At 51.6% G+C, this 24,022-nt stretch overlaps 1 protein-coding gene across 4 annotated transcripts in view; it reads right to left on the reverse strand.

The window, feature by feature from the left end:
- Positions 1-24,022, reverse strand: part of MYT1 (myelin transcription factor 1) — a 67,098-nt gene that overhangs the window by 35,951 nt on the left and 7,125 nt on the right. For all 4 annotated transcript variants that reach the window (XM_063349912.1, XM_063349913.1, XM_063349914.1 and 1 more), the window contains exons 2-3: positions 9,598-9,698; positions 1,341-1,395 (exon numbers count right to left, since the gene is read on the reverse strand). In XM_063349912.1, coding sequence (XP_063205982.1) covers positions 1,341-1,395 — 55 coding nt within the window. In that variant the 5' untranslated portion in view covers positions 9,598-9,698. The remainder of the gene's footprint in view (positions 1-1,340; positions 1,396-9,597; positions 9,699-24,022) is intronic.

Here is a 24,022-nt window from a genome sequence, read left to right on the forward strand (position 1 = left end):
TATTACTTGGCTTTTAGGGTAAACAAGAGTTTGTAGGGTTTTTAGGGATTATTCCCCACTTGTGAATAAGAGGACTTCTCACTGCTTACAATAACAACACACAACAACATCGCATTGCTGCTGAAACCTTACACCCAGCCAGGAATCCAAATAATCGGGGGGGGCGGGAATAAATCACAACACAAGTCTAAATTTGCCCAGGCTAAAAACCATAACGCGTTTGCTCAATTTGTTTGAGCTAATTGGGTTTCCTGGGATCCAGCTCCCGGTGGGATGACTCACAAGCTTCAACAAACTGGAGGCAGTGGCAAGTCCCAGGGTGTGTGCAATAAATTACCTTCTCACATCAAGAAACCCAGATTCAAGTGTGGCGAAGGCAGGGTGCGAGAAAATAAATAGAATCAGGGCGCTCTCATTAGCAACCTGAGCGAGCACCTTTATGTACATGCCACAAAGCAATAAAACCCAAACGTCCAAGCTCGATTCAGCACAATTGGCAGCATCTGGGCTTGGTTTTGTTTATAAAAAGGTGCAGGTGCTGAGGAGAGTGTGGGTCAGGACAAAGGAAGGTGGTCCAGCCCAGTCGTGGTCCCTGCAGGCATCCCACTTTTTCAGCCAGCCCCCTTCATTCCTCGCTTCCAGCCACCTTTGCAATTCATCAAACCCACGGCCACAAAAAGGCACCGAAACGGAGAGGCTGGTCCGTAACCATCACGGGTGGCCATGGGACCGCCCGAGGGGACACTCTGTGCTCCGTATCAGAGCCCTTCGCCTTCTCCCAGAGAGAAAGCACGCAGAGACAGACCTGCACGGGTTTGGGTTGGGTTTTTTGTTGTTTTTTTTTTTAAAGTCGGGAAATAGATAGCAATCAAGGGTTGTATTAACGAGTCGTTTGTCCTCACGTCCCTGCCGGGGGACGGCCCCGTTCACTTCTCCAGCATGCACTACTTCTGCCAGGCACTCTCAGATGTGCAACTTCAAAGCCCCTGGCAGAGTGAGCATGATGAAAGCCCCAGGAGCTGATCTGAAGCTCCAGCGATTGCGATTCCCCTAAAGCAAAGCATACAAAGGGGCTTTTTTTTTTTCCTATTATTTTTTTATTTTTTTCCTTCCCCTGAGCGTAGAGGATGAGGGTTAAATATTACGAGAACCTGTAAAGGTTTGTCCTTTGGAGTTTTCCAGGTTCATGGACGGATTTTAGTGGGGCTGGAGGTGGGGGCAGTGAGCATAATTTAAAGAGTTAAGCCTGGACCTGAAAAAATCAAAGCCCGATTGGAAGAAGCAAAGTGCAGGAGCTCAGGTCTGTACGTCCCCACGCTGGGGGATAACCAGCTGCTCACCTCTGATAGACTTCGACCGTGTGCGTGCTCTCTTATCGTCATTTTCTAAACTCATCTGGAATGGAAAGAAAAAATAATTGTTGAAAGATAACAAGAAAATTATCGTTGAAGGACCATCTCACGTGTGGCCGTTGCTCTGTGTAAATACCTGGGCGGTCAGGGAAAGCTTTCCCGCGTTTCGGAGACAGAGCTTTCGTGCACTGATTTTGTCGCTCAACCCATAGTGCTCAAATTTAGCAACCTTAAATTAATTTCCGCGTCCTGGGACGCAACGAGGACTCTCTGCTGGTCGGGTACCGCGGAGGGACAAACACCCAGATGTGATGGCCTGTGATGGAAAACGGCTGCGTCTGAGATATCACTTGTCACAGCCAGAACTGATTTCTCCAGACTTACGCCACAGAAGTGCTGTGAGTGAGTAGCTGGCGCACGTAATTGTTCAGAAATCTCTGCATATGCACCCGAGTTGATCTCGTTCCCCGAGAAGGGCAACTTTTCGTGTAGTGCCCTAAAGAGCAACCTCTCCTCTCAAATTTGACACAAAAAGGGTTGCATCTAAATAACCCCTGCAACGTGGACATCAAACGGGAGGGTCTGTGGGGAATACGGGCATGAATAAGTAACATCGGGGACTTCAAAGTGCTTGATATTAATTAAACATCACAACGTGCCACACGGTAGCAGGAGGCTGAAGTGCAGCCACCTCTGGGGTGCAGCGCGGGGTCTTCACCCACGTCCCAGCGTCCGGGGGGAGCTTTGAAATCAGGCTGCGCCTGGAGGTGGGGGGCAGCGAAAGCAGGGGACCTCCACGGCGGGGCAAAAAGATATGGCCGGAGTAATAGAAATGGTGTTTTTCCTGAAACTCGTCAATGAAGTTGCTGACGTGGTCAAAGAGCTGGTTTTACATCTCTCTACATCTCGCCCTCAACACAGACGCTCTCTCTGCGGGCAGGTGCATTTGGCAGCAAATGCCAAGGGGTGCTGCAGGATCAGGGTGAGAGCAGGGAGGTGGATCGTAGCCTGGTAGGTTGGGGACAGGAAAATTTGGGGTTTATAGTAGTATTACAGTCTGAGACATTTCCTCCTGGAATAACAGGAAGGAGAGAGGATGGAGGGGGGTCAGGGGGAAAGGACCATTTCCAAGAGGGATTTGACATACTAAACTCAAATTCTTTCGGGCACACACTCTTTGGAGCATCCCCAGCTGGAGGGGGATCCAGCCAGCTCCTGCGCCATCCCTAAATGAGGAGGTTCCACAGCTAACCCCTCCCGCACCCCCAGCGGAGGGGGACAAAAGCGGCTGCTCCCCCTGGTCGAGGAGCAGGAAGGGGGACACGCGCGGAGCACATGTCGGGGGTCCTCACCCATCACCCTTGAAGGATGCACCCGCTTGGTTGAGCCTCTCCCAAAGTTTGGGGGTGGCAAGAAGGGAGGGAGGGAGAGGGGACGGAGGTCCCCAACCGATGGGGCACCGCAGCTGAAAACACCTCAAAGGGGAGGGACAAGATCTCCCCCAGTGCCCCTCTCTCTCCCACTGCCGCCCTCCAGAAACAGAGCCTTAACACGCCATGATTTATGTGAGTTGGTAGACAGAGAGGTTGGAGGGGGGGGGGGGAGAAAAAGAAAAAACAAAAAAAAAAAAAAGGGAAAAAAAAATCAAAACCTGGAGCAATTTATGCGTCCTGTCAGCATTCAGCTTGTGGCACCGCGGTGTTGTGCTTCACGTTTATTACAATCTTCCCAATAACACAGCAGACAATTACTATAATTTCTATTTTTAAAGCCCCGGTTCCCTGCGGACCAATGGCTCACGTTTAAAGTGTGGAGAGGAGCAGGTGTCAAAGGGACTTCATTACATTTATGAGCCTTTCAACGTCGGCGTGCGCTGAGCGAGCTAGCTAATGCCGCCGCCGCACGCCAACAATACGACTAATACGTTTGATTGCTGGGAGCCTGCCTCCAACCAAAATGAATTTCAGAGAGGGCTTTTTTTTTTTTTTTCTTCCCCCCCCTTTTTTTTTTTTTTGACAGTTTTCCTAGGGAACTGGCACGCGTTGGGCTGCTGCCTTGGCAATATGGGTTTCCTGCAGCTAAATTATTCAAAGCGGCAGAGGAGGGCAGGCTGCGGGGAAGCGTAATGGGCATCGCCCGCACCGTGCCAGCCAAAAAAGAGGAAGGGCTGGGACCCCGCAGGGACAGCAGGGAAAAAGCAGAACAAAACCTCCATCTCCTTAAACCCGCCCTTCGAGGACAAGGGTGAGATCCAATTTCACGTCAGGTTTGTCTTCAAAATTTAGGCATCGTGTCGGAGCTAACATCCAGGCGCCTCACTACGCCACAGCACCTCGCAACGCAATTCCTCCCATTGCCTTCGACACCTCTTTCAAGCCGGGATCAAACGCCCTGGGAACACAGGACCACACTCCGTCACCGCAGGGGCAAAGGGGACAGGAGCCACCTAAGACAAGGACAGACCCAACCTTGCCAAGGACCGAAGGGCGGAAAAGCCAAAGAAGCTGCTTTGCCTGGCTTACCGTACAAAGCAGCCTTTTTCTTTCTTCTTTAATAAAATGAAACCTAAATTATTGTGGGTTTTCCCCCTAAAGAAGACCCCTTTACTGGGTTAGAGAACTTGACACAGCCCCACCACTCTCTATTTAAAATATTTCGCTGGCAAGATGGGCTGGGCTCTGCACACCCAGCCTCTGTTTTCTACCACCAGGCTCCTTTTCCCAGCTTAAATGACCAGCAGCATCGTCCTCAAAAATCTTCATTTCCCACCAAAGTGCAGAAACAGCAGGAAAAAAAAGATCCATTTCCGCGCTGAGCCCCTGCTCCTCCCCGGCAACTTAAATTAACTGACGTGGCCATTCCTGCGCTCCTGGAGCCCCCGTGGTTACGGGGCTCAGATGCCTGAAGGTTACGTGAAACCACTGGCCTTTATCGTTCGCCTCCTCAGCGAGAAGCCCTCTAGACAGATCGTCCTATCGCAAAATTTCGGGTCACATAGTGCATGTTTGCAGTCTTGGAGACGGACGGGGTATTTTCATTTGTTCTCCCTCTCGCTCACATAATAGCCAGGCCGAGAAGCAATCCGGGTTTCACTCATCATTTTAAGTCTGAATGGAAAACGAAGCAATCTGAAAGGAAACCTGCAAATAAATTATTGCTACCGGATGCCAGTCCCAGAGCACGTTAGTCCGGCTACAACACGACAGAAGTTCATGCTGCTTCTCCTCACCTTATCGCTGGATTATCTCTCATTTTACACCCAAATAAGCGTTTAGCAGGTTTCCCAACCCAATGCCACGGGACAATGCAGTGGCAAGGACCCCGCGCTGGGTCTCAGGGTACTTGCTGCAGGATTCATCGCCATCCTCTGCCACCGGCAGTCGGGGCAAGGTAACCTTGGGAACATCACTTCATCGGTATGTAGCGATAGGACGAGGGGCAATGGTTCTAAACTAGAGCAGGGCAGGTTTAGGTTAGACATTAGGAAGAAGTTCTTTACAATAAGGGTGGTGAGACACTGGAACAGGTTGCCCAGAGAGGTGGGGGAGGCCCCATCCCTGGAGACATTCAAGGCCACGCTGGATGAGGCTCTGAGCAGGCTGATCTAGTTGAAGATGTCCCTGCTCACTGCAGGGGGGGTGGACTAGATGGCCTTTAGAGGTCCCTTCCAACCCAACACATTCTATGATTCTGTGATCTCTGGGGGCCCCTTTTTCACACCTTCTCTCTAAAGGTGCCGTGGGGCAGGGGCTATTTCTTACCAAGCACTCGTCCCGCGCTAAGGAGCTTCCCTGACATGACCATAATGCAAGCTGTACTGACGATGTCCTGATGCTGCAAGTCTAAATCAATGAGGTTCAGACAGATAAACTTGAAAGACAGTTTAACCTGAGTCCAATGTGAATTTTAACAGCCTCCTTACCTCCACGGTGACAGTCTGGCTCTGCGGCCAAGACTACAGCGATACAGCGCGGGAACAGCCACACTGATATGAAGTTTAATTTTATAGAGTACCTACAGGGTTGATATTTTCTTCTTCTTTCTTATCTTAATACACATTTCTTCTCCAACGGAAGACCGAGGTGTGAGCATAAAACCACTGGAGCCTCCCATGCACCGATGCCCAGGTGTGCCGGGGCTTTGACAGCTCTATGCAAATATGCCATTAAGGGCCATGCTGAAATTCCCCGTGGTCAGCGGTAATACTTTATATGTATTCAAGAGCACCACGGAGCTCAGAGAAAATAAACACGCTGAAAAAGGCTTCAGCTGGACAAAGGGAGGTGAGGATTCAGCGGGAATACTTATTTTACTCTGAAAGCAGCAGAGCTTCCGTCAGTGCTTATTTGCAGATATCGCAAAATGCCATTTGCAAGAAGCTGTGTCTGGGATTTAGAGGGACAAACGGACAGACAGAGCCTCTATTTTTAGTTTAAAACCTCCAAAATCTAAAATTTGCCTAGCAGCAGGTAAAGCAGGAGGAGGAAAATGGCAGAAGAAATTACATTTTTCCTACAGAAGTGTTGAAAAGCAGTTTTATACTTGGTCCTCCCCCTCTTCCAGCTCCAAAGAGCCCCTTCGTTAGCTCCTCATGGGAAAGCACAGGACCAAGTGCCCTAACGAGGTAGGACCCCACAACACCTCACTCTACCCTGGCCACGCGCGGTCAGAGGATGGTCCAGCTCCCACAACCCCGTTTCAGGGCTGGGTTCAAAGCTGGGATGAGGACAGGGAAGGGAGAAGGATGCTGTGTGGGAAGCCTCCACCATCACCAGCCTTGTCCCAGCAAGCTCCTTCCAGCTCTCCCCAGGGAAGATTAATTTGCTGGTTAATTTGCACTGTTGTTTGCTGCTTCTTTCCTACACAAGGATCTCCTTAGCAGCCAACGAAGGGAGCACACCCCAAGGTCCAGCTGGACGCAGACTGTGGAGTGCATCACAGCCAGGGAGCAAAACAAGCAGCAAGGATGGGTTTGAGCGGCCATCCTGATTTCTCGTGGAGGGTTTTTATTTCCCACCCCATGAGGAATGCCCCCCTCTTGGCTACTGCAAGCTGAACACGGGTGGAGAGACCCAGATGCGGGTCTCCAGATCTCTCCCCCTGCTCTCTGCAAAGTGCCGCGGCACCATCAGCCGCTGCAGGAAACGAAGAGGGGCTCGTCCCGCTGGGCCTTCTCTAGCTGTTAGTTTTTAAGACAATTAATAAGGGGTGATGGAGGAAGAAACACCCCTTGATCAAGAGTCTCCCTCTACTTTTAAAAAAGGCTCAGTAGTAGCTCCCAGCTGCTATTTTATAACCACACTCTGAGGTTAGAGGGTTGGTTTGTTTTTTTTTCCCCAGCTTCTTCCTTTAGGGTCTTCCCTGCTGCTTGATTTAAATCCTCCTGACGTTCCACCTATTGCGAGTCCCGTCCTCGGCTGAATAAACTACCGTCTGCCTTTTGCTCTCTCACTGCTTCCAGGAAAGGACACCCTGTGCCGTGTTCTTGGGCTTGGAGTTGGCAGGGGGCGGGAGGGGGAGGATTTTGCTTTGACATCTTTAGATGCGAAAGCGCAGCTTGTACCCACCTCAAATTAAAAATTACAGCTGTGTCACAACCATCCTCCTGAAGCCACACTGCGGGTTTTCATTTGCAGAAAGGGTCCAACCCCCACCCAAAAAAAAAAAAAAAAAAACACCACCCAAAAAAAAAAAAAACCCCAAACCCCAACGCTGCAAATGAAACGCTTCCCCAGCGCTAACGCTCCGTAGCGATGGCAGAGGCATCCTCCGCACAAGTGAAGCGGACCAGAAAAGATGCTCCCGAGCATCACGTTTGACACAGCCGCGGCTGTACCCTGTGCTGCCGCAGCGCTGGCATTGGAGCGTTAGGCTGGGGTGATTTCATACGCGGTAGTTTAAGTTGACACGTACTTTCCTCCTGACTGTTTGAAAGTGCTGCCACACGCCATCCAAACGCCGTTTGACGCGCAGAGAGACCTAAGCGGCTCCGTACGTGCCAACGGCTCTTACACCAGAAGAGGAGGGGGAGGAGAGGGGAAAAAAATACCGCAGTTCTTCAACCCTATTGTTTTCAAGCTCTGTAATAAGCTCTCCTTTTTCATAAGAATATCCTCGAGTGGCACAACGCATGACAATCGCTGAAGTGAGCCGTGTGTACAGCTCCAAAGAGGACTCGCTGGTGGCAGGGGATGGGCTCTGGTAGCCCCATCAATGTCAGCCCTACCTGTCCTGCTCTTCAGCGGTACCGTCAGCTAGCTCACCACGGCACAGGAGAAATAGAGGAGATTTGGGAGAGAAAGACTCATTTCTCCATCAGCCGCCGTGGCCCTGGACGAGCGCGAGGAGGAGGGTCCGTGCGGCCGGTCCCAGCTGGCTCCGCGCCTCTCCCCCGCGCTCCCCACGGATCTCGTTTCAGACCTGCCATGGGAAATTTTATCCCGCGCCTGGGCTTCTTTTACAGGCAAAAAATAAATAAGTAAACGTGCCCCACAACCCATTGTCCTTCACCGCTGCGCAGCCTGTGGATTACAAGCTGTAACTGGCGTGAAAAAACTGCATTTAAATACAATATGTATTTACGAGCGCACACGCAAGTGCAAGCGTGGGCACATGGCGCAGATCTGACGGTTGGAGAGGGACTGAGACCTCTCTCCCCCTTGAGAGCTAAGAGGGCTGCATATACACAATATCCAAGCCTAAACTATCCTAAGTTCTACCTGGATTTTAGGAAAACATAGCAGAAAATAAACATGCTGCTCCACTGATACGCAAAGAAATACTTTTTTTTTTTTTTTAATTTGCCTAAATGGATTTAAAGTAATGCATGGGGAAAGCTGCTCATAGAAAGTCGGCGACAGCCTTATCAAAGCCAGCCTCATCCGCCCTCTTCCTATTGAAGTTTTTATAACGAAGGACCAGAATTCATCTCGCTCTCACTCAGGCACCCCAGGCAGGAAGAGACGCGCAGGATCAGGCCCTCGCCTACCCTCGACATCCCTCGGTGGCACTTCTCCTGGACCCGGCTTTGCAGGAGCAGCACTACCACCTCCAAAGGCTGCAGGTCCCCAAATCCCGCTCCCACTTCAGACGCCGCCCCCCACACCTCCTCCACTCCCCCCAGCCCAGTCACTCCATTAAAAACACAGATAAGCAGAGCTGGGGGTTGCAAGAAACAGTTAATACCAGCAACGTGCTTGGCAGAGGCAGAGCGCTAGATGAGCACCAGGTAGTAGGAATATTACCTTTTGTAATCATTGCTTTATTAACATACAACAATCTTATTAAATCTAATCTAAGTGCTTATTTGGCAGGTTCAATAGAAAAGCCTTAATTGAGCTCGTTTTAAATATAGCAACAACTGCTTACTCTGCTTTCTAAGAAGGTGTGAGCTTTCCTGGCGACACCTGCTTGCAGCTGACAGCTTGTTAGTGAAGAAGGATGATTTTTAAGGGTGGATTTTTGCTGGTTTGGGGTTTTCCCAGGGCTCGGTTTATTTGGGGATACAGGAAGAGTCGGTAACATCAGTCACCCAAGAAAGGCTTCCTCCGCCGCCCAGGTGGGTCCATCCACCCGTCTGAGATGGTGCCTCGCTACCGAGGGGCCAAAATGGGACAGGAAGTGCCATTTGTGTAATGAGCAGCCCAGTTCTATGCTTAATTAAAGCTTCCTAATCTGCTGGCAGTGAATCTGCCAGGAGGTTTGACAGCCCTGGCTGGACCTCTTTCATCAGCCACAGCTGCAGCAGTAAATGAGCGGCTCTGTTGAGCCCCCAGGAGCCGCCCGGGGTCCCGGTGGGGATGAATGCCCCGCTTGTCTCCTCCAAAGACACCATGGCTTCACCTGGCGTACGAGGGGCTTCTTCCGACCAGCCGGCGCCTTGGAGAAAGGGCCTATTTTAACAGGCCTGGGACTGACCTAAATATCCAGCTCTGAGCCATCCTTGAAGGATGGGACCGGGGAGGAAGGGAAGGATTTAAATATCTGGACCCAAAGCCAAATCTTGACAGCTGGAAGCCCTCTTTGCCCGGATTCACCATGTTCAGCTGTAACAAGGAGACAGAGACTCCCAAGTCCTGCCCGTTGATTCGGGGACAGAAAAGGCTCCATTCCCCCAGGACCACCTGGTCCATAAGGGCCGGAGCAGCACACGGCCCTTATCCTGTGGCCAACACGTGGGGCAGGGCATCACCGTACCAAAAAAAAAAGTGCATGCTTGTGGAGGATGAAGGGCTTTCTTGCTCACCTTGATGCGTGTGCCGTGCAGGCTGGCGGCTCCCTCGCAGCTGCTGATCTTCTCTCCACAGGTCCACCTCTGATTCAGCAGCTCGCCCCGAAACTCATTTTCTGAGGAGGGGAAGAGGAACACGAGGTCAGGACACAGAGTTAGCCCGACACCCCATCAGCAGCATCAACCAGAGGCAAAAACACAACATATATTTGCTGCCTGCTTTCTCTAATGGCCATACAAATCCTGCCTGAGGGTCTCCAAGCCCCGAGCAGGACACCACGGTGCCCACACCAAGGCCAAGAGCCCCAGCTATGAAGAATTTGTGTGTGCAGCCTCAGCTTACCCCAACCAAGTGCTGCTCAGCTTGGTCCTCAGTTGGAAGACGCAGCATTAACAGCGAGTGTCACTGGTGGGCTGGGCAAGGCAGTGTGCCAGCACCGGCCCAGGGACCCCACGGTGCCCACGGCAGCCAGAAAAGGGCTTCTCCCTTACACCCTCTTCTCTTCTCTTCCCAGAGAGGAAGTTAATTTTTAATCTTTCACAAAAATTCACACATCTAAAGCAGTGGAGGGGACCCATTAGCGGGACATCACTGAGAGCCGAGTGGCATCCCCACGCAGGTTTCCATGACAACTCTCGGTGACACCAGCGTTTTGGGAGTGGGTCATTACAGCGACATGCAGTGAAGGTGCAAAACACGGATCTCGAAGTTAAAGCTCTCGGACCCAGAGCTGCTTTGGGAGCAAGGGAGGGCAGGCAGCGAGGAGCTTCCATCCGAAGAGAAAGTTTATGGGAAATACATACTTTACAAGCAGATTCTTGGCACTTTCCCTGTCATCTAGTACAACCTCAAACATCTCCAAGGGGCCAGACACCGGCTCTGCCGCACAGGGATGGACCCACAGCGGCTGGGCCAGCGTGGAGGAGCTGCCGTGGCGCGGGAGCTGCGTGGCGCAGTTATTATATATTATGATAACTTCCCCTCCCGCGCAGTTATTGCTCACGGCCATGAGATCAAGAGCGTTTGCCCCCCGGACTCTCGCCTGCGGGCCCTCAGCGTCACAGCTCACCTTGGCAAACCGCTGTCGCTTTGGGCGCCGCCGCCGCAAGCCTTCCCCTCGCATCTCTAATTGCGGCTCCCTCTGGCATCGAGCACTGAATAATTTACCGCCTGTCCTCCAAGTCTTGCTCCATTCATCTTCTACCACTGATGCAAAGGAAAAAGGAGAGCATCCCCCAGGAAGGAGGCACGTGAGGAGCTACACACATGCCCGTAGATTCATTCATCTCAGGCTGCTAATTGCCTGGGGAAGAGCTCAGGGCGGAGGCTCCGCTTCCTCTGCCAAACAGGCTCCCGTGCCTCCTTGACTTGATGCTTCTGTTATCGGGGTGATCTCAGAGACAGGGGAAGCAGGGAGAAGGCTCGCACGTGCCAAAGGAAACCTGTGGAAGGTGGGTGTTTCCAGCGACGGATAACTTGCTGGCTGTGTAGGACACCAGCCGAGCAACTTTGGATCTACTCTGCCACAAAGCAGCTTTTAGGAGAAAGCACAGCAAATAGCTAGGGCATTTATTTCTCCCCTGCCTGTGTCTGTTCTCTATCTACAAGACATTAAGAAACAACCAGTATAACCCACAGTGCTCTTGCAAGAATGAGTACATTGAAACACTGGGATAATTCGATCCTGTGGTGACGTACAATCCAAGTGAGTGCCTAAGACAGATGACCGTGAAAGTCACCTTTGTGTGTTTGTCCAAAACCAGAGCTGTTCTGAAGCCAGGAAGGCAGCTGGGGGGACCTTTCTAACTTTCATCTGTGTTGGAGACTCTACTCCAAACCCTGTCTGAAGCACTTTGTTCCAGCCTGGACCCACAGGAAAGGCACAGGCCTTGGAAACAAAATCCAAGAGCTGCTGAAACGTTATTCTGCTTTGGAGAAGCTCCGAGGAAAGGGGAGCGGGGAGGCACAGATGGCCAGGCAGATGATGAAAACCAAGCAAAATGTGGGAAAGAAGCTAGAAAGGGACAGAAGAAAGGAGAACAGAGGGGAAAAACCATCAAATACGAAGAAATAAGGGTGTTTCTATGCCACATTCATAGGACAGTACAGCCTGCCTGCTTATCTGAAGCATTTCCCTGAGCATCCTTCTCCCAGGCAGTGTGTTTTAAAGCAGGAGCATCCTCTCTGGGATGCAGTGGGGACAGGAGCAGAGAGGGGGTTAAACTGTAGAACCAATGGATCCTGCATGCAAGATAACCCTAAAGAGAGCTTTAGAAGATTTCTGAAAGGTTAAGGCCGTGAGATTCAATCCCGAGGAGGAAAAAATAGCAAAACACACAGACACACACTTATCCTCTTTGGGCCTGTTTTGCTCACGTGTGCCTAAGTCGTAGGCTAAGGGTGAGCTCCGGAAGCTGCTGCGATAAATCTGGCCCAAGATGCCAACTTGTCCTTGTCGCAGGCCCCGTCCCAACCTCCCCGTGCTGTCATCCCTGCGAGCAAGAGGACGGGAAGGGGCAGCATGTTGGGACGAAGAGCCCTGACCAGGCTGAAGGTGCGTTGGCCGCACCAGCTCATCATCCTCCTGCCCACTCCCGTCCCTCTGCCCAGCCCGGTTCAGATAGCCGAGGCAGCTCCGTCAACACACGAATCAGATTTCCTCTACTCTGTGCTGCTTAAATGCATCTGGTCTCTGGAGAGGATCAGCTTGCACTGATGGCTGTGCCCTTTCCACCTCGCCTCTGGACCCTGGGTTCAGCAGAAATGCAGCTCACTGGCTGTGTGAAGGACACTTCTTTTAACCCCTACTTGGGCCACCCAAGAGGAGATGCAAGATGTTGCCTCACATGCAAGTTTTTGCCCACGGAAAGCATAGAATCATAGAATTGCTGAGGTTGGAAGGGACCTTTAAGATCATCAAGTCCAACCTTTAACCTACCCTGACAAAAACCACTTCTAAACCATGTCCCTAAGTGCCCCATCTACCCTTTTTTTAAACACCTCCAGGGATGGTGAATCCACCACCTCCCTGGGTAGCCTATTCCAATGTTTAATAACCCTTTCAGTGAAAAAATGTTTCCTAATATCCAATCTAAACCTCCCCTGACGTAACTTGAACCCGTTTCCTCTCGTCCTATCACTTGTCACCAGGGAGAAGAGGTCAGCCCCCATCTCTCTGCAACCTCCTTTCAGGTAGTTGTAGAGGGTGATAAGGTCTCCCCTCAGCCTCCTCTTCTCCAGGCTAAACAACCCCAGCTCCCTCAGTCGTTCCTCGTAAGGTTTGTCCTCCAGACCCCTCACCAGCTTTGTAGCCCTTCTCTGGACACGCTCCAACACCTCAGTGTCCTTCTTGTAGCGAGGGGCCCAAAACTGAACGCAGTACTCGAGGTGGGGCCTCACCAGTGCCGAGTACAGGGGGATGATCACTTCCCTAGTCCGGCTCACCACACTATTCCTGATACAGGCTAGGATGCTGTTGGCCTTCTTGGCCACCTGGGCACACTGCTGGCTCGTATTCAGCCAGCTGTCAACCAACACCCCCAGGTCCTTTTCTGCCGGGCAGCTTTTGAGCCACTCTGCCCCAATCCTGTAGCGCTGCGTGGGGTTGTTGTGACCCAAGTGCAGGACCCGGCACTTGGCCTTGTTGAACCTCATACCACTGGTCTCAGCCCATCGGTCCAGCCCGTCCAGATCCCTCTGCAGAGCCAAGCAGATCCTGAAGGGAACAACACATTCTGGCGTCCCCTCCTGGCACCGAGCTGGGACAGCCAAAGCTCACAGCCAGGAGCACCTGCATCCGTTCCCCCTTGAAATAGGGGGAACCTGATGCTCAGCTGGTCTGGTAGGTCGCTGCCTGACCTTCACATCCCAAAGGAAATTACCAGCTCTCCCCCACCGCCTCCATCCTCAGTAGCCACCACCCAGTCAGGACTGGATCGCGCACTGGGGTCCTTCAGTAGACGGGCTGTTTTTCCCCATCAACATTTATGACAGTCCACCACCAAAACATCAGGGTGTCCTCTTCTGAATTAGGTTCTTTCCTGAACCTTGAAACTAACTGTCCCCTCCTGTCCTTCAGAAATAACAGCTGAGCAAAGTCAGCTCTGAACCAAAGTGTTGCAAGTTGTGCAAAACCCTGGCACGAAGGAGCAAGTTCCATGAAACCTTTGGGTCACCCTCATCAACTCCAGACAAAAAGATCGGGAAACTTGGGAGGAAACACATGCAATTCAGAGTGTTAATCAGACTTGGATGTGTTTTATTTTCTATTACCAAAGAAAGAAGAAAGCATTCATTTGCCAGAAAAAAATAATAACAATTAAACGTCCTAAAGAACGGCATAAAGTTCCCCCAAAAATAAACCCAAAAAGCCTCACAGGAAGCTTTGGGGTACAGAAGGCGAATAGAAATAGAAGCAAGATGCTGCTCCCACACGTGTCCTTACGTTTGCGGGCTGCCTGCCAGCTGCGAGAGCAGCACCACCCCATCTCCAAAGCTACGCAGAGGTTACTTCTGCTATAGTAAAGTGATGGGGTCAGAAACGGGGTCCTCAGAGTAAAGATGAAGGCTTTGTTTCCTCATAAGACGTGTCACTGCATATTTAAACTGAAAGACTAGAAGAAAAACATATCCATCTTCATTTGCTCCCCCAAGTGCAAGAAAAGGAAAAGGAGGAGAGTAAGATTTTTCTTCATCTTTGTTCAGGGACATTTTTCATGGGAAAGGTGAACCCTGCGTTGACAAGGCAGCAACGAGCTGAGAACAGGCTGGGTCCTTCAGCGTCCCACCAGACAACGCGGGCTCACTTCTCAGGGCAAATACAGTGTCAGGGATTGGAGGGTGCCCTTCAGACCCCATCTTTCATATGAATTAAAAAAAAAACCCAAAAACCAAAAAAACACAAACAAAACTCAAATCCAAATTTTACATCTTCTCTAAGCTGCAAAAGCCACCCATGGGCCCCTCCACCCCCTCTGCACCACTTGCTGCCTAACACCCGTGAATTTTGTAGCACATCACCCACACGCGCTGCTCTCTGTGGCCACCAGCCACTGCCTGGAGAACACCAGTAACTGCTTTCCTGCGTGGCCCCAAAACCACGGTGCAGCCAGAGCTTCTCTTCTCTGGAAGAAATTCTTTACACTGAGGGTGGTGAGACACTGGAACAGGTTGCCCAGAGAGGTGGGGGAGGCCCCATCCCTGGAGACACTCAAGGCCAGGCTGGATGAGGCTCTGAGCAACCTGATCTAGTGAAAGATGTCCCTGCTCACTGCAGGGGTTTGGACTAGATGGCCTTTAGAGGTCCCTTCCAACCCAACGCATTCTATGATTCTATTATTCTGGACGCAACACGAGTCCTATCTTTAATTTTAGGCTTCAGTCTCAGCTCCCGGCTGCACCACTGAACCCCCTTGCACAGGCCCCCCAGGACTCGGCACAGCCCAACCCGGCCTGAAGCCCGACTAATTGCCCCACGCTCCTGACCCAACCCTTGCCAAGAAAAGACTCCTCCGAGCCGAAACCCTGCACAAGTGGCTGCCAGTTCAGCCTTCACTCACGCAGGAGTGCGGCAGTTATGCGTCAGGGGGCTTTTTTTTTTTAAGGGAGATGGATTAAAACCTCCATAGGGATCAAGATACACTGGAAAAAAAAAGTAGAACCCAGCTACTTTAGCAATTCTTCTCCATTCTTCTCTGATGCCAGGAGTGTTGGTTTAACCCCCTCTCAGGGCACAGAAATACCGTCTATTCAATGCAATTATCGCTGTTTACTGCGGCACGGCTATGTTCAGTGCTTCAAATTTAGCTTCCCAAACATGCATTTAATTTAAGATTTAATACCGGATGTTAATTGTATATTGCACAGTAAATGACTGATCATTAAAACATATTAATTGAAAGTTTAACAGCTGTGTAATAGATATTACATCTCATACTTATCAGCAAATATGATTTAATAATCGGTTAGGATGGGATGTATGGATGGGAGACGTAGCACGGCCAGATGGATTGTGGGACGTTCTTTGCTGTTCGTTTGACAATCTAAAGAGACTTTTCCTTAGCACGTTTGGAAAGAAGCTTGGCAACCACCAAGCAGATGTTGAGCTTTGATGCTCTCACCTGGGGAGCTTACCTGGACAAGCTCCAAACAGGTTATAATGTCTATAAAAGGAAAAATGAGGGAGCCATGAGGAGTTTTCTCCTATAAAGCTGGGGTTGAGCTGCAGGGACCTGGCCCTGTGACTGCGTTTGCACCGACAGCAAAGCGGGGAACCAGTGAACGGGGAGCAAACACTGGGAGATGGTCGTCTTCCCCCAGCACCTGGGGAATCCTCTCCACCACGTTCAAGAATCACGGCCACCCTGTACTTTCTAACAGCGACTCTTATTTAAAGCAGGTTGACAAACGTCATTGCCCTGGATGACGCATATGTATATCTCAGCCCATACACCCTGGGCTGGTCTCTGGGCAGTTGACTTGAGCACTCAGTCTCCCAGTTCTCCTGCCCCGTGTCTCCATCATCGCATTGACCCAGCACATCCCACTCCCCCAGCCCGGGGCTCGCTGCTCCTCATCCCCGTGTCACCCCCAGCCATGGCCCCTCTCCATGAAGCGCAGAGCCGGACAGTGCCTTGCTGCACTGCGTGGCTGTTCAGAGGCCCAACAACTCATTGTACCAGTGAGCTGAATTTTTGATCCCACAGCCCTGACAAGCGCACAATGCTGGCTTAACCCACTGTGCTACCGAACCACAGGATGCAACATCAAAGGTTATGAAATCTGTGATGCACACTCTGATCTTTCATTTTCCCCTTACCCAAAGGAAAGGAAGAGTTTTGATTTCAGCAGGATCAAACCTTTCTAGTGCTTTCACTGCCAAACGGATGCTTGCAGCACGGGGTGCGTTGCTAACCAACTAAGCGACCAGCTCGGCACCAGCACGGCTCAGAGGTGTTTGCTGCCGACAGCCGAGCGCAGCCTTGCTCAGCTCCGCAGGTCCTTGGGACACAGAGGAGAGGAGGGGAGCACCAGGGCTTCCATCTGCCTGTGCAAAGGGGGAGAAGACAGGTCATCGCTAGGACGATGCCACTATTGCTCCTTCTCCGTCCTTCCAGCAATTCCCTCTGTAGTGCCCAGGGGCCAGCCAGCAGCCCCGGGAGCATCCCCCGCCTTGGCTCCCTCCCGCAGCAATGCACAAAGCACAAGTGACTCATGTCCTCCTTCCCGGCCCCATGCCATCTCATCTCTTGGCTCATCCTGCTTTTGATGCCATCAGCTGCCACCTCTGCCCAGGTGGCTGTGTCAGTCCTGCGGCTACCTCAGCCATGCCAACTCACGCTTTGCCCCTTGATACCACAGTGGCTTTGGATGCTTTTGAACTCTCTTTGCCAGGTCCTGGATGGGAAAGGGGAGCGATAGAATAGTTTGGGTTGGAAGGGACCTTAATGATCATCTAGTTCCAACCCCCCTGCCCTGGGCAGGGACACCTCCTCAATGTCCCAACCAGCCTGGCCTTGAACCCCTCCAGGGATGGGGCATCCACAGCTTCTCTGGGCAACCTGGGCCAGGGTCTCACCACCCTGACAGCAAAGAATTTTTCCCTGATATCTCATCTAAATCTACCCTCTTCCAGTTTAAAGCCATTACCCCTTGTCCTGTCGCTACATGCCCTTGTAAAAAGTCCCTCCCCAGCTTTTCTGGAGCCCCTTTAGGGACTGCAAGGGGCTTTAAGGTCTCCCCGGAGCCTTCTCTTCTCCAGGCTGAACCCCCCCAACTCTCCCAGCCTGTCCTCACAGCAGAGGGGCTCCAGCCTTTGCAGCATCTCCGTGGCCTCCTCTGGCCCTGCTCCATCAGATCCACATCCTTCTCATGTTGGGGGTCCCAGAACTGGACACAGTATTCCAGGTGGCATCTCACCAAAGCAGATTAGAGGGGCAGAATCATGTCATTAGACCCGAATCATCCCTTTCCCATAGTCCTGGGATAGGACAAGGAGAAACTGGCTTAATCACAAGATTCAGATTTCCCAAACACAAGGACATGTTGCAATAGGAAGGGAAGAAGCGCCGAAACCCGCTCCTTGGAGAGGGAGCAAAGGGCTCGGTAATGAGGTTCAGCAGCGGGTTAAAGATCCACCAGGAGCAAGGTACAAACATCACCTTGCCATGGGACCCAGCACCCCCAGACCCCTGCGATGGCTGTGCTTCTGTCCTTCACCCAGGCCCCTCTCTCCATCCCTGCCCGGCAGCTCGGCACAGCGAGCCGTGAAGTGCTCTAGGGAAGGACCAGCGTTTCACCCTGTCTCTCTGTATCACCCAGAGCTACGGGAGCTGAAGCCCTCGGTGCACCTATGATGCAAAGGAAGCAAATGAGGCTACCGTCTCTCCTCATTAAGAGCAATATTCATGCTCCAGCGTTCATGGCCAGTTAATAAGACTTTTCATTAGGGTCTTTTTTCTTTTCCCACAAAGTGGCAGAAGCACGCTACACAGTGCTGCAGAAGAGGTAAAAGGCGGTGGTTTTCACCTTCCATCCTCGTATCACTTGTGTACTCTTCAAGAGGGGAATAAATGCCGCATGCCCACAGTAGCACTGCTGTCTGTGCATTGTTCTTAAGTATATTGATCAAAAAGAATAAAGAATGGACATCGGTCAACATCCCACCTTCCCCCAGCTCCTTGGGGGAGCTGTCAAAATGCAAAGTCGCTCTGAGAGCGGAGAGCAGGGCCACCAACAATGGAGAAAAGGTGATGAGGTTCTCCACTGGAGAATCCCTTTGGGGTTTCACAAGGCCCAGGGCAACAGCAGGGCCTCAAAAAGCTCTCAGCCGATGCTGACGCCCTCCAAGATGAGAGCAAGACCTGAGCCATGGGCATCTCTGCCTCTTGCCCTCACCCTGCCAGCCGCAAAGAGTTGCCCAAAGTGTGCCTCTTCCTACTGCAATAGCAGGAACTTCATACGAGCCTGCTGGTAAATTCCTCTCCAAACGTACCTCAGCCTGAACAAAAAAATTAATAAAAAAAAAATTTTAAAAAATCAAGCAAATCCTGGTTTATCACTTCCAAATGACGAGTGCCAGCATCCCCCCCTCTACCAGGCTTATCCCCAGCACAGACAGCTCCTGCCACCGGCTCCGTCTCCAGCGTCCATCCTTCTGTGCGCGCCGGGGGAGCCCTGCTCAGCAATGCTCCTCTGCTTGCGCCCGGCGCGTGTGCAAGCAGGCGTGTAACACGTCAGGCGCGCAGGAGAGCATCTCCGAGAAACAGGATGGGGTTTTGGTTTTTTTTTTTCTTTCTTCTTACACATTTTCCTCATTATTTTGTTCTAATTTGGCTTTCCTGGTACCTTCTCTATTCAATAAAAGCCAAATGCAAACCACGTCCCTTAATCTCTGAAACGGCAGCTCACTGCTGAGAAAATAATATAGATGTAACTTCCAGCATCACACACTTTCTTTTCCATTTATATGCAAATGCCGACCTTTCACCCAAGCTGTCTCAAAGAAGTATTTCCTTAAAAATGCAAATAGCATGTTGCAGGCAGTTACTCTGGCTGAGTCTTTCTTATATTATTATTATTATTTCTTTTAACCTTACCAGCGCTGTAAAACACAACTGCTAAACTGCACCCCGGTAATAATTACTTTTCGTACCGAATCGAAAGCCTCCGTGGAGCCAATGTGTCGAAACACCAGCAGGAGAATTCATCGCGGTTGACTTTTGAGAGCTGGTTTTGGATAAGCGTGTCTTGGGCCAGGGGGAAGGAAGCAGCTCCAGGATGTGCTGCTGCCGCCGAAGGGAACGAGTCGATGGCTCAGGGTGAGGTTGCAAGAGCATCTTCAGTCTTGTAAAACCCTTCCCGCGGTGCTGCCGACAGGCAGAAGCCCTCAGTGAGGGGAAAACAACCTGTGTAAGCTGCTGAGGTTGGGTGGGGTGAGCACAGCGGGCACAAGGAGTATGTAAGCCCCCTGGTACTGCTGGTGTTGGACACAGATGTCCTTCCCCACCTGAGATTGTCTGGGAAGCCCTTTAGCATCTTGTGTGTGTGTGTACAGTGTATCTGTGCTGTACAAAGGGGCCCCAGTGCAGCAATAGGACGCCTGGGACTGAAGGTGAATAGTGAGAAGGGCGGTTGAGGAAGGGGTCGGTGGGGAAGCAGCCACGATGAGATGACGGATGCAGAGGAACAAACCAGATTAGGGGATTTCATCTCCCAGCCCCCGCCTCGTTCATCTCTCCTTCTCCCAGCCGTTTAGAAGGGTTAACTGGGGAGAGCAGCGTGGTGATGCTTCCACGTCCACCGTGGCAGTGGTCCCAGCGCCAGCAGCCACGTGCCAGACAGCCCTTGGCTTGCGTCTCCTCCCCCATGGGGATGGAGACATGTTGTCCCCCCACCCTGGGAGCACGAGCCCACCCCAGCAGGTTGAGAGGTGAAAGGAGGCATCAGGAATTGCCGCAAGCAAAGCTTCCCCTTTCTCACGGCTGGCCTTCGCCTGCACAGGGAGGTAGTCCCAACGTGGATGGAAGTCAAACAGACCAAGGTGGATGCGTTGACCCAGCTCAGGTATTTGACACCCTGTGTCCAAGCTGCTCCATCATCAGGTTGGAAGTCAAGAGAGAAGAGGAAGAGCGAGCCGGAGCGTTGTGCTTGCAGAGGGGGATACAAGGCTGCGTGCTCGGGGGAAGCCAAATGTGTAAAGCAGAGGTAATAAATGAGGTTCTTCGCATAGAGAAATAGCAAGTGAGAAAAGCCAGCGACAGCCTTCCTGGGACAGGGCAACACATCACTCAGCTCAGTATGTTTCTCAGCAGCAACTAAAGATTCCCTCAGTGTGTAGGGAAAGAGAAAAAGAAACAGGTGGGATACGAACTGATCTTTCCTCTATCATTTTATCATCGATAGATTTAGCTGTCACTGACTCTTCAGTTCCTTCTGGGCTCCAAACCTCCTGAGATGCCCCAGTGTTGGTTGTCACAGCCCAAGTGAATTCGAATCTGCTCTGGGACCTTCCCCTTGGCCCTGTGAGTTCTGGGCAAAAAGGCTGCAAAACCCCGGGTTGCTGTTGCCCCAAGCTGGGCACACCGAGGTGGTTGAGGGACACCAACCCTTTTGCCCTCAGCACAGGGCAGGTGGCATCCACCACCTGCTGGAGCAAACGATGTTGATTTTTCCGGATGGGGATTTCTACCACGTGTGACACCAGGTCAGGCAGAGGAGGGAGAAGCTGCCTGGAAGAGCCGGGGAAGAGGCTGGCAGCGCCTCTGACGCAAAGTTAGATGACTAAGTGGGCTCCTTCCCAGCTGCCAGCTTGTCTTTATGATATTAAGCCTTTCCTCTCTGCTGCCATATAAGAAGTGAAAAGTTGACACGTAAGCGTGTGTCATACGGAGGTAGATAGACAGAAGCAATAAGGCATAAAAGGAGGTGAGATCATCACTCAGCAACAACTCCCCGGGGTAAGAGGCAGCGCTGCAAAGCCCCCGCTGGCTCTCGGCCCTCCGCAACCCCCACCACCATCCCTCCTCCTGGCACGGGCTCGGTACGCTCAAACCAAAGCCCATTTCCAGTCCAAGCCTCCCGGGCCGGGGGCATGCACCGGGTGCCGCACTGCCTGCCATGAAACAAGGTGATTAAGCTGACCCTTCAAATGCCTTTATTAAAAAGGAGCCTCCGCCGCAGCGCACGACTCTGCCAGCCGGAATGTCACGGCCCCCCAGGATTATCAACGCTGAATGGGGCGGCTGCTGTGCACCGCTTGCTTGAAAAGAAGAAGAATCATCAAATATGTTAAGTTTATAGCCCTGCTGGCACCACTCTTAGCGCTCCTGCAGACCCCGTGTAATTGAAATTAAATAGAGGCGAGTGATACCTTTCCGTCTTTCCTACGACGGCCTGCGCTTGCTTGTGAATACGAAGTGGGGACAACGAGGAGGACGGCCGGGGCAGCAGCTGGGTGCCCGTGGGAAGTGCTCTCAGAGCAGCTTTCATCCCCCTTTCCAGCCGCTCGCGCCGTCTGAGCCCCCCGCGCTGCACCGGTTTTACCCCGGTGCCCAGCCGGGAGCAGAGAAACCCCAGGCTAGCTCATATCCTCTAACTGGGAAGTTTTTCCTCTTCTACAAACCCTTCTTTTCCCAGTCCTCCCCTTTCTGCTGGGATGTCCTTCCTCTCCTCCTTGCTTGCCAACGTGCCCGACCTGCTCTTTGGGCACAGCAGCGACGGGGCTCCCCGACCGCCGGGAAAGCGGCTCCGCGACAGGAGGGAGACGAAAGTTTCTAGGGGATGCGGGAGAGGAGCTGACAGCCTCTTGCTCCTCTGATACACTGCAGGCAAAGTTAACTGTTTAGACTGTCATTGTTTTTTAAAGCAACAACATGGCTCGCAGGCACTTCCCCCGCCCCTCTTCCCCCCCTTCCCCCCCCCTTTTTTTTTTTTAAGTAAAAAACCAGAGCAGCTCTCTCCAGAAGGCTATTAATCCTCTCCTGTCACTTGTGTTCTTGGAGAGAGCGTTTCTCTGGGCAAAAGCTGCTAGTTGCTTGCTGACTAATTACATCAAAATATCAAGGGCAACAAACAAACCTTTAACTCCGCTTGCCAGAAGCTCGCTAGATGCAAAGCTTCAGAAATACGGAGGAGAAACATCAGCCGGAGAAGCTGGGACTCCAGCCGCGCTCATGGCCACATCAGTTCCCAGGGGCACAAACTTTCTTTCCCTTCTGCAGAGCCACTTGAGTTGGGCTAACTTTGCCCAAGATAACTTTACCCAGAATACGTCCCACCCAAGGCTTTTGTTTTCCTACAAATAAAGATATTTTTTTTTTGCCTTTAGCAGGGAAGGGAATTAATTTGTTTTCTCTCATTCCTGCACAGGTGCTTGGGTTTTGGGTGCCCCAGGAAGGCTCTTCCTTAGGCTTCAAGCCCCGTTACAAGGTGGTTTTCCAAAGCGCTTGCCTGAAATCAGGCAACTTCTCTCAAAGCCCCTCTGACACCTTCACTTACCCCAGCAGCTCACAGCAGCCACCTCCCCTTGGGATGTGACTTCACAGACCCGACCCTTCCCTGCCCCAAAACCTTCACCAGACATTCAGCCAACAGGGTTTCGACTTTGGCTTCATCTCCATCCCATCACCCCATGTTGCCCGTACAGCCAGAACAGGAAAAGTCAGTGCCAAAAGAGGAAAGCCCAATTCTGCATTTCGGTGCTACACCTGATGTTCTCCCAAGAGGGTCTGGATGCCCAAGAGCTGAAACAGGGGATGCAAATGCAAGCTTTGGCCCCAAACCCACGGCTGCCAGACAGGCGTCCCCTTCCACCCCCCAGAGCTGCCTCTCCTGGCTGGAGAGCACCAGGGGAAGGGGAAGAACCCGGCTCTGAAACGCGGCTTAACCGAAGGCAGCTGCTGGGGAGGTTTCTGCGCACGACGTGCGCGTCCCTGCGCACAGGTAATTAGGTTCTCATCACAGAACTTAACAAGGCAGGCTCAGGGATCCCGGCGACAAGCGCAACGCAGAGTCATTCAGCATCAAATTGTTGGTTTCGAGGGATTGTTTAAAAAAAGAAATTCAAAAGTGCTCAGAGCGTCACCTACAGAGTTTGCCAGCAATACCTTGGTTTTTAAATACTGTGTGCATGAAAGCTCCCCCAGAGCCATCTCTTGTACCTTATAATAATATTCACCAGGGGATCCTCCTAATGCGGGGTTTGAATCCGTGGCTGTCGAATACACCTGACTCCTTGGCTGGCAGAGAGCGTTCAGGTAAACGCGCCCGCGGGCTGCTGCTCGGAGAGACCATTACGGTCCTCGGCATCGATCCGAAAGGTCTGATCGCACCCACGAGCGGTGAGAAACTTCCCCAAAACGCTGTCCTAGGGAGAGCCGCGCGCTCGCCAAATGGTTTCAAGCAAAGGAACGAAGAAACCCGAGTCTCTACTGCAGTTTATATTTAATTAGAGGCAAGGCAGCTTACGCAGCAGTTTCGGAAACATATTGTCTTACAGCATATTGGATATTTGTATCTTAACAGCTCGACATCGATTTCTTTTATGTAAAGGAAGAGGGGGGGAAGAGAACTGCGCGCCCTAAGTTGTGTTAGCTCCAAAGAGACGCCTGTACCGCTTGGACTAATGTTTAGAGTAATCAAAGGCGTGAACTCATGTATTATGTATGGGAACGAGAGTTTTCAGTCTTCTGCAAAAAGGAATCTCCAGCGTTTGGTATTTTGTTAGCAGGCTGGCACCATATGGCTCTCCCCTGCTGATATTCTTTCACACCAGAACTTTATGTTCAGATGCTTTAGTTAATATTTTACCCAGCAAGCATAAACAAGATGCAAAGATTGCAGTCGACAGCAACCTTCTCTTAAACCATATACCCATGTTAATAGCGAAGGCTCCTTTCAGCAAGTACTTTACCGAACGCATGCCTGGCATTTTTTTTTTTA

Source organism: Chroicocephalus ridibundus, chromosome 12 (assembly GCF_963924245.1).
Source record: "Chroicocephalus ridibundus chromosome 12, bChrRid1.1, whole genome shotgun sequence".
Lineage (NCBI taxonomy): Eukaryota > Metazoa > Chordata > Aves > Charadriiformes > Laridae > Chroicocephalus > Chroicocephalus ridibundus.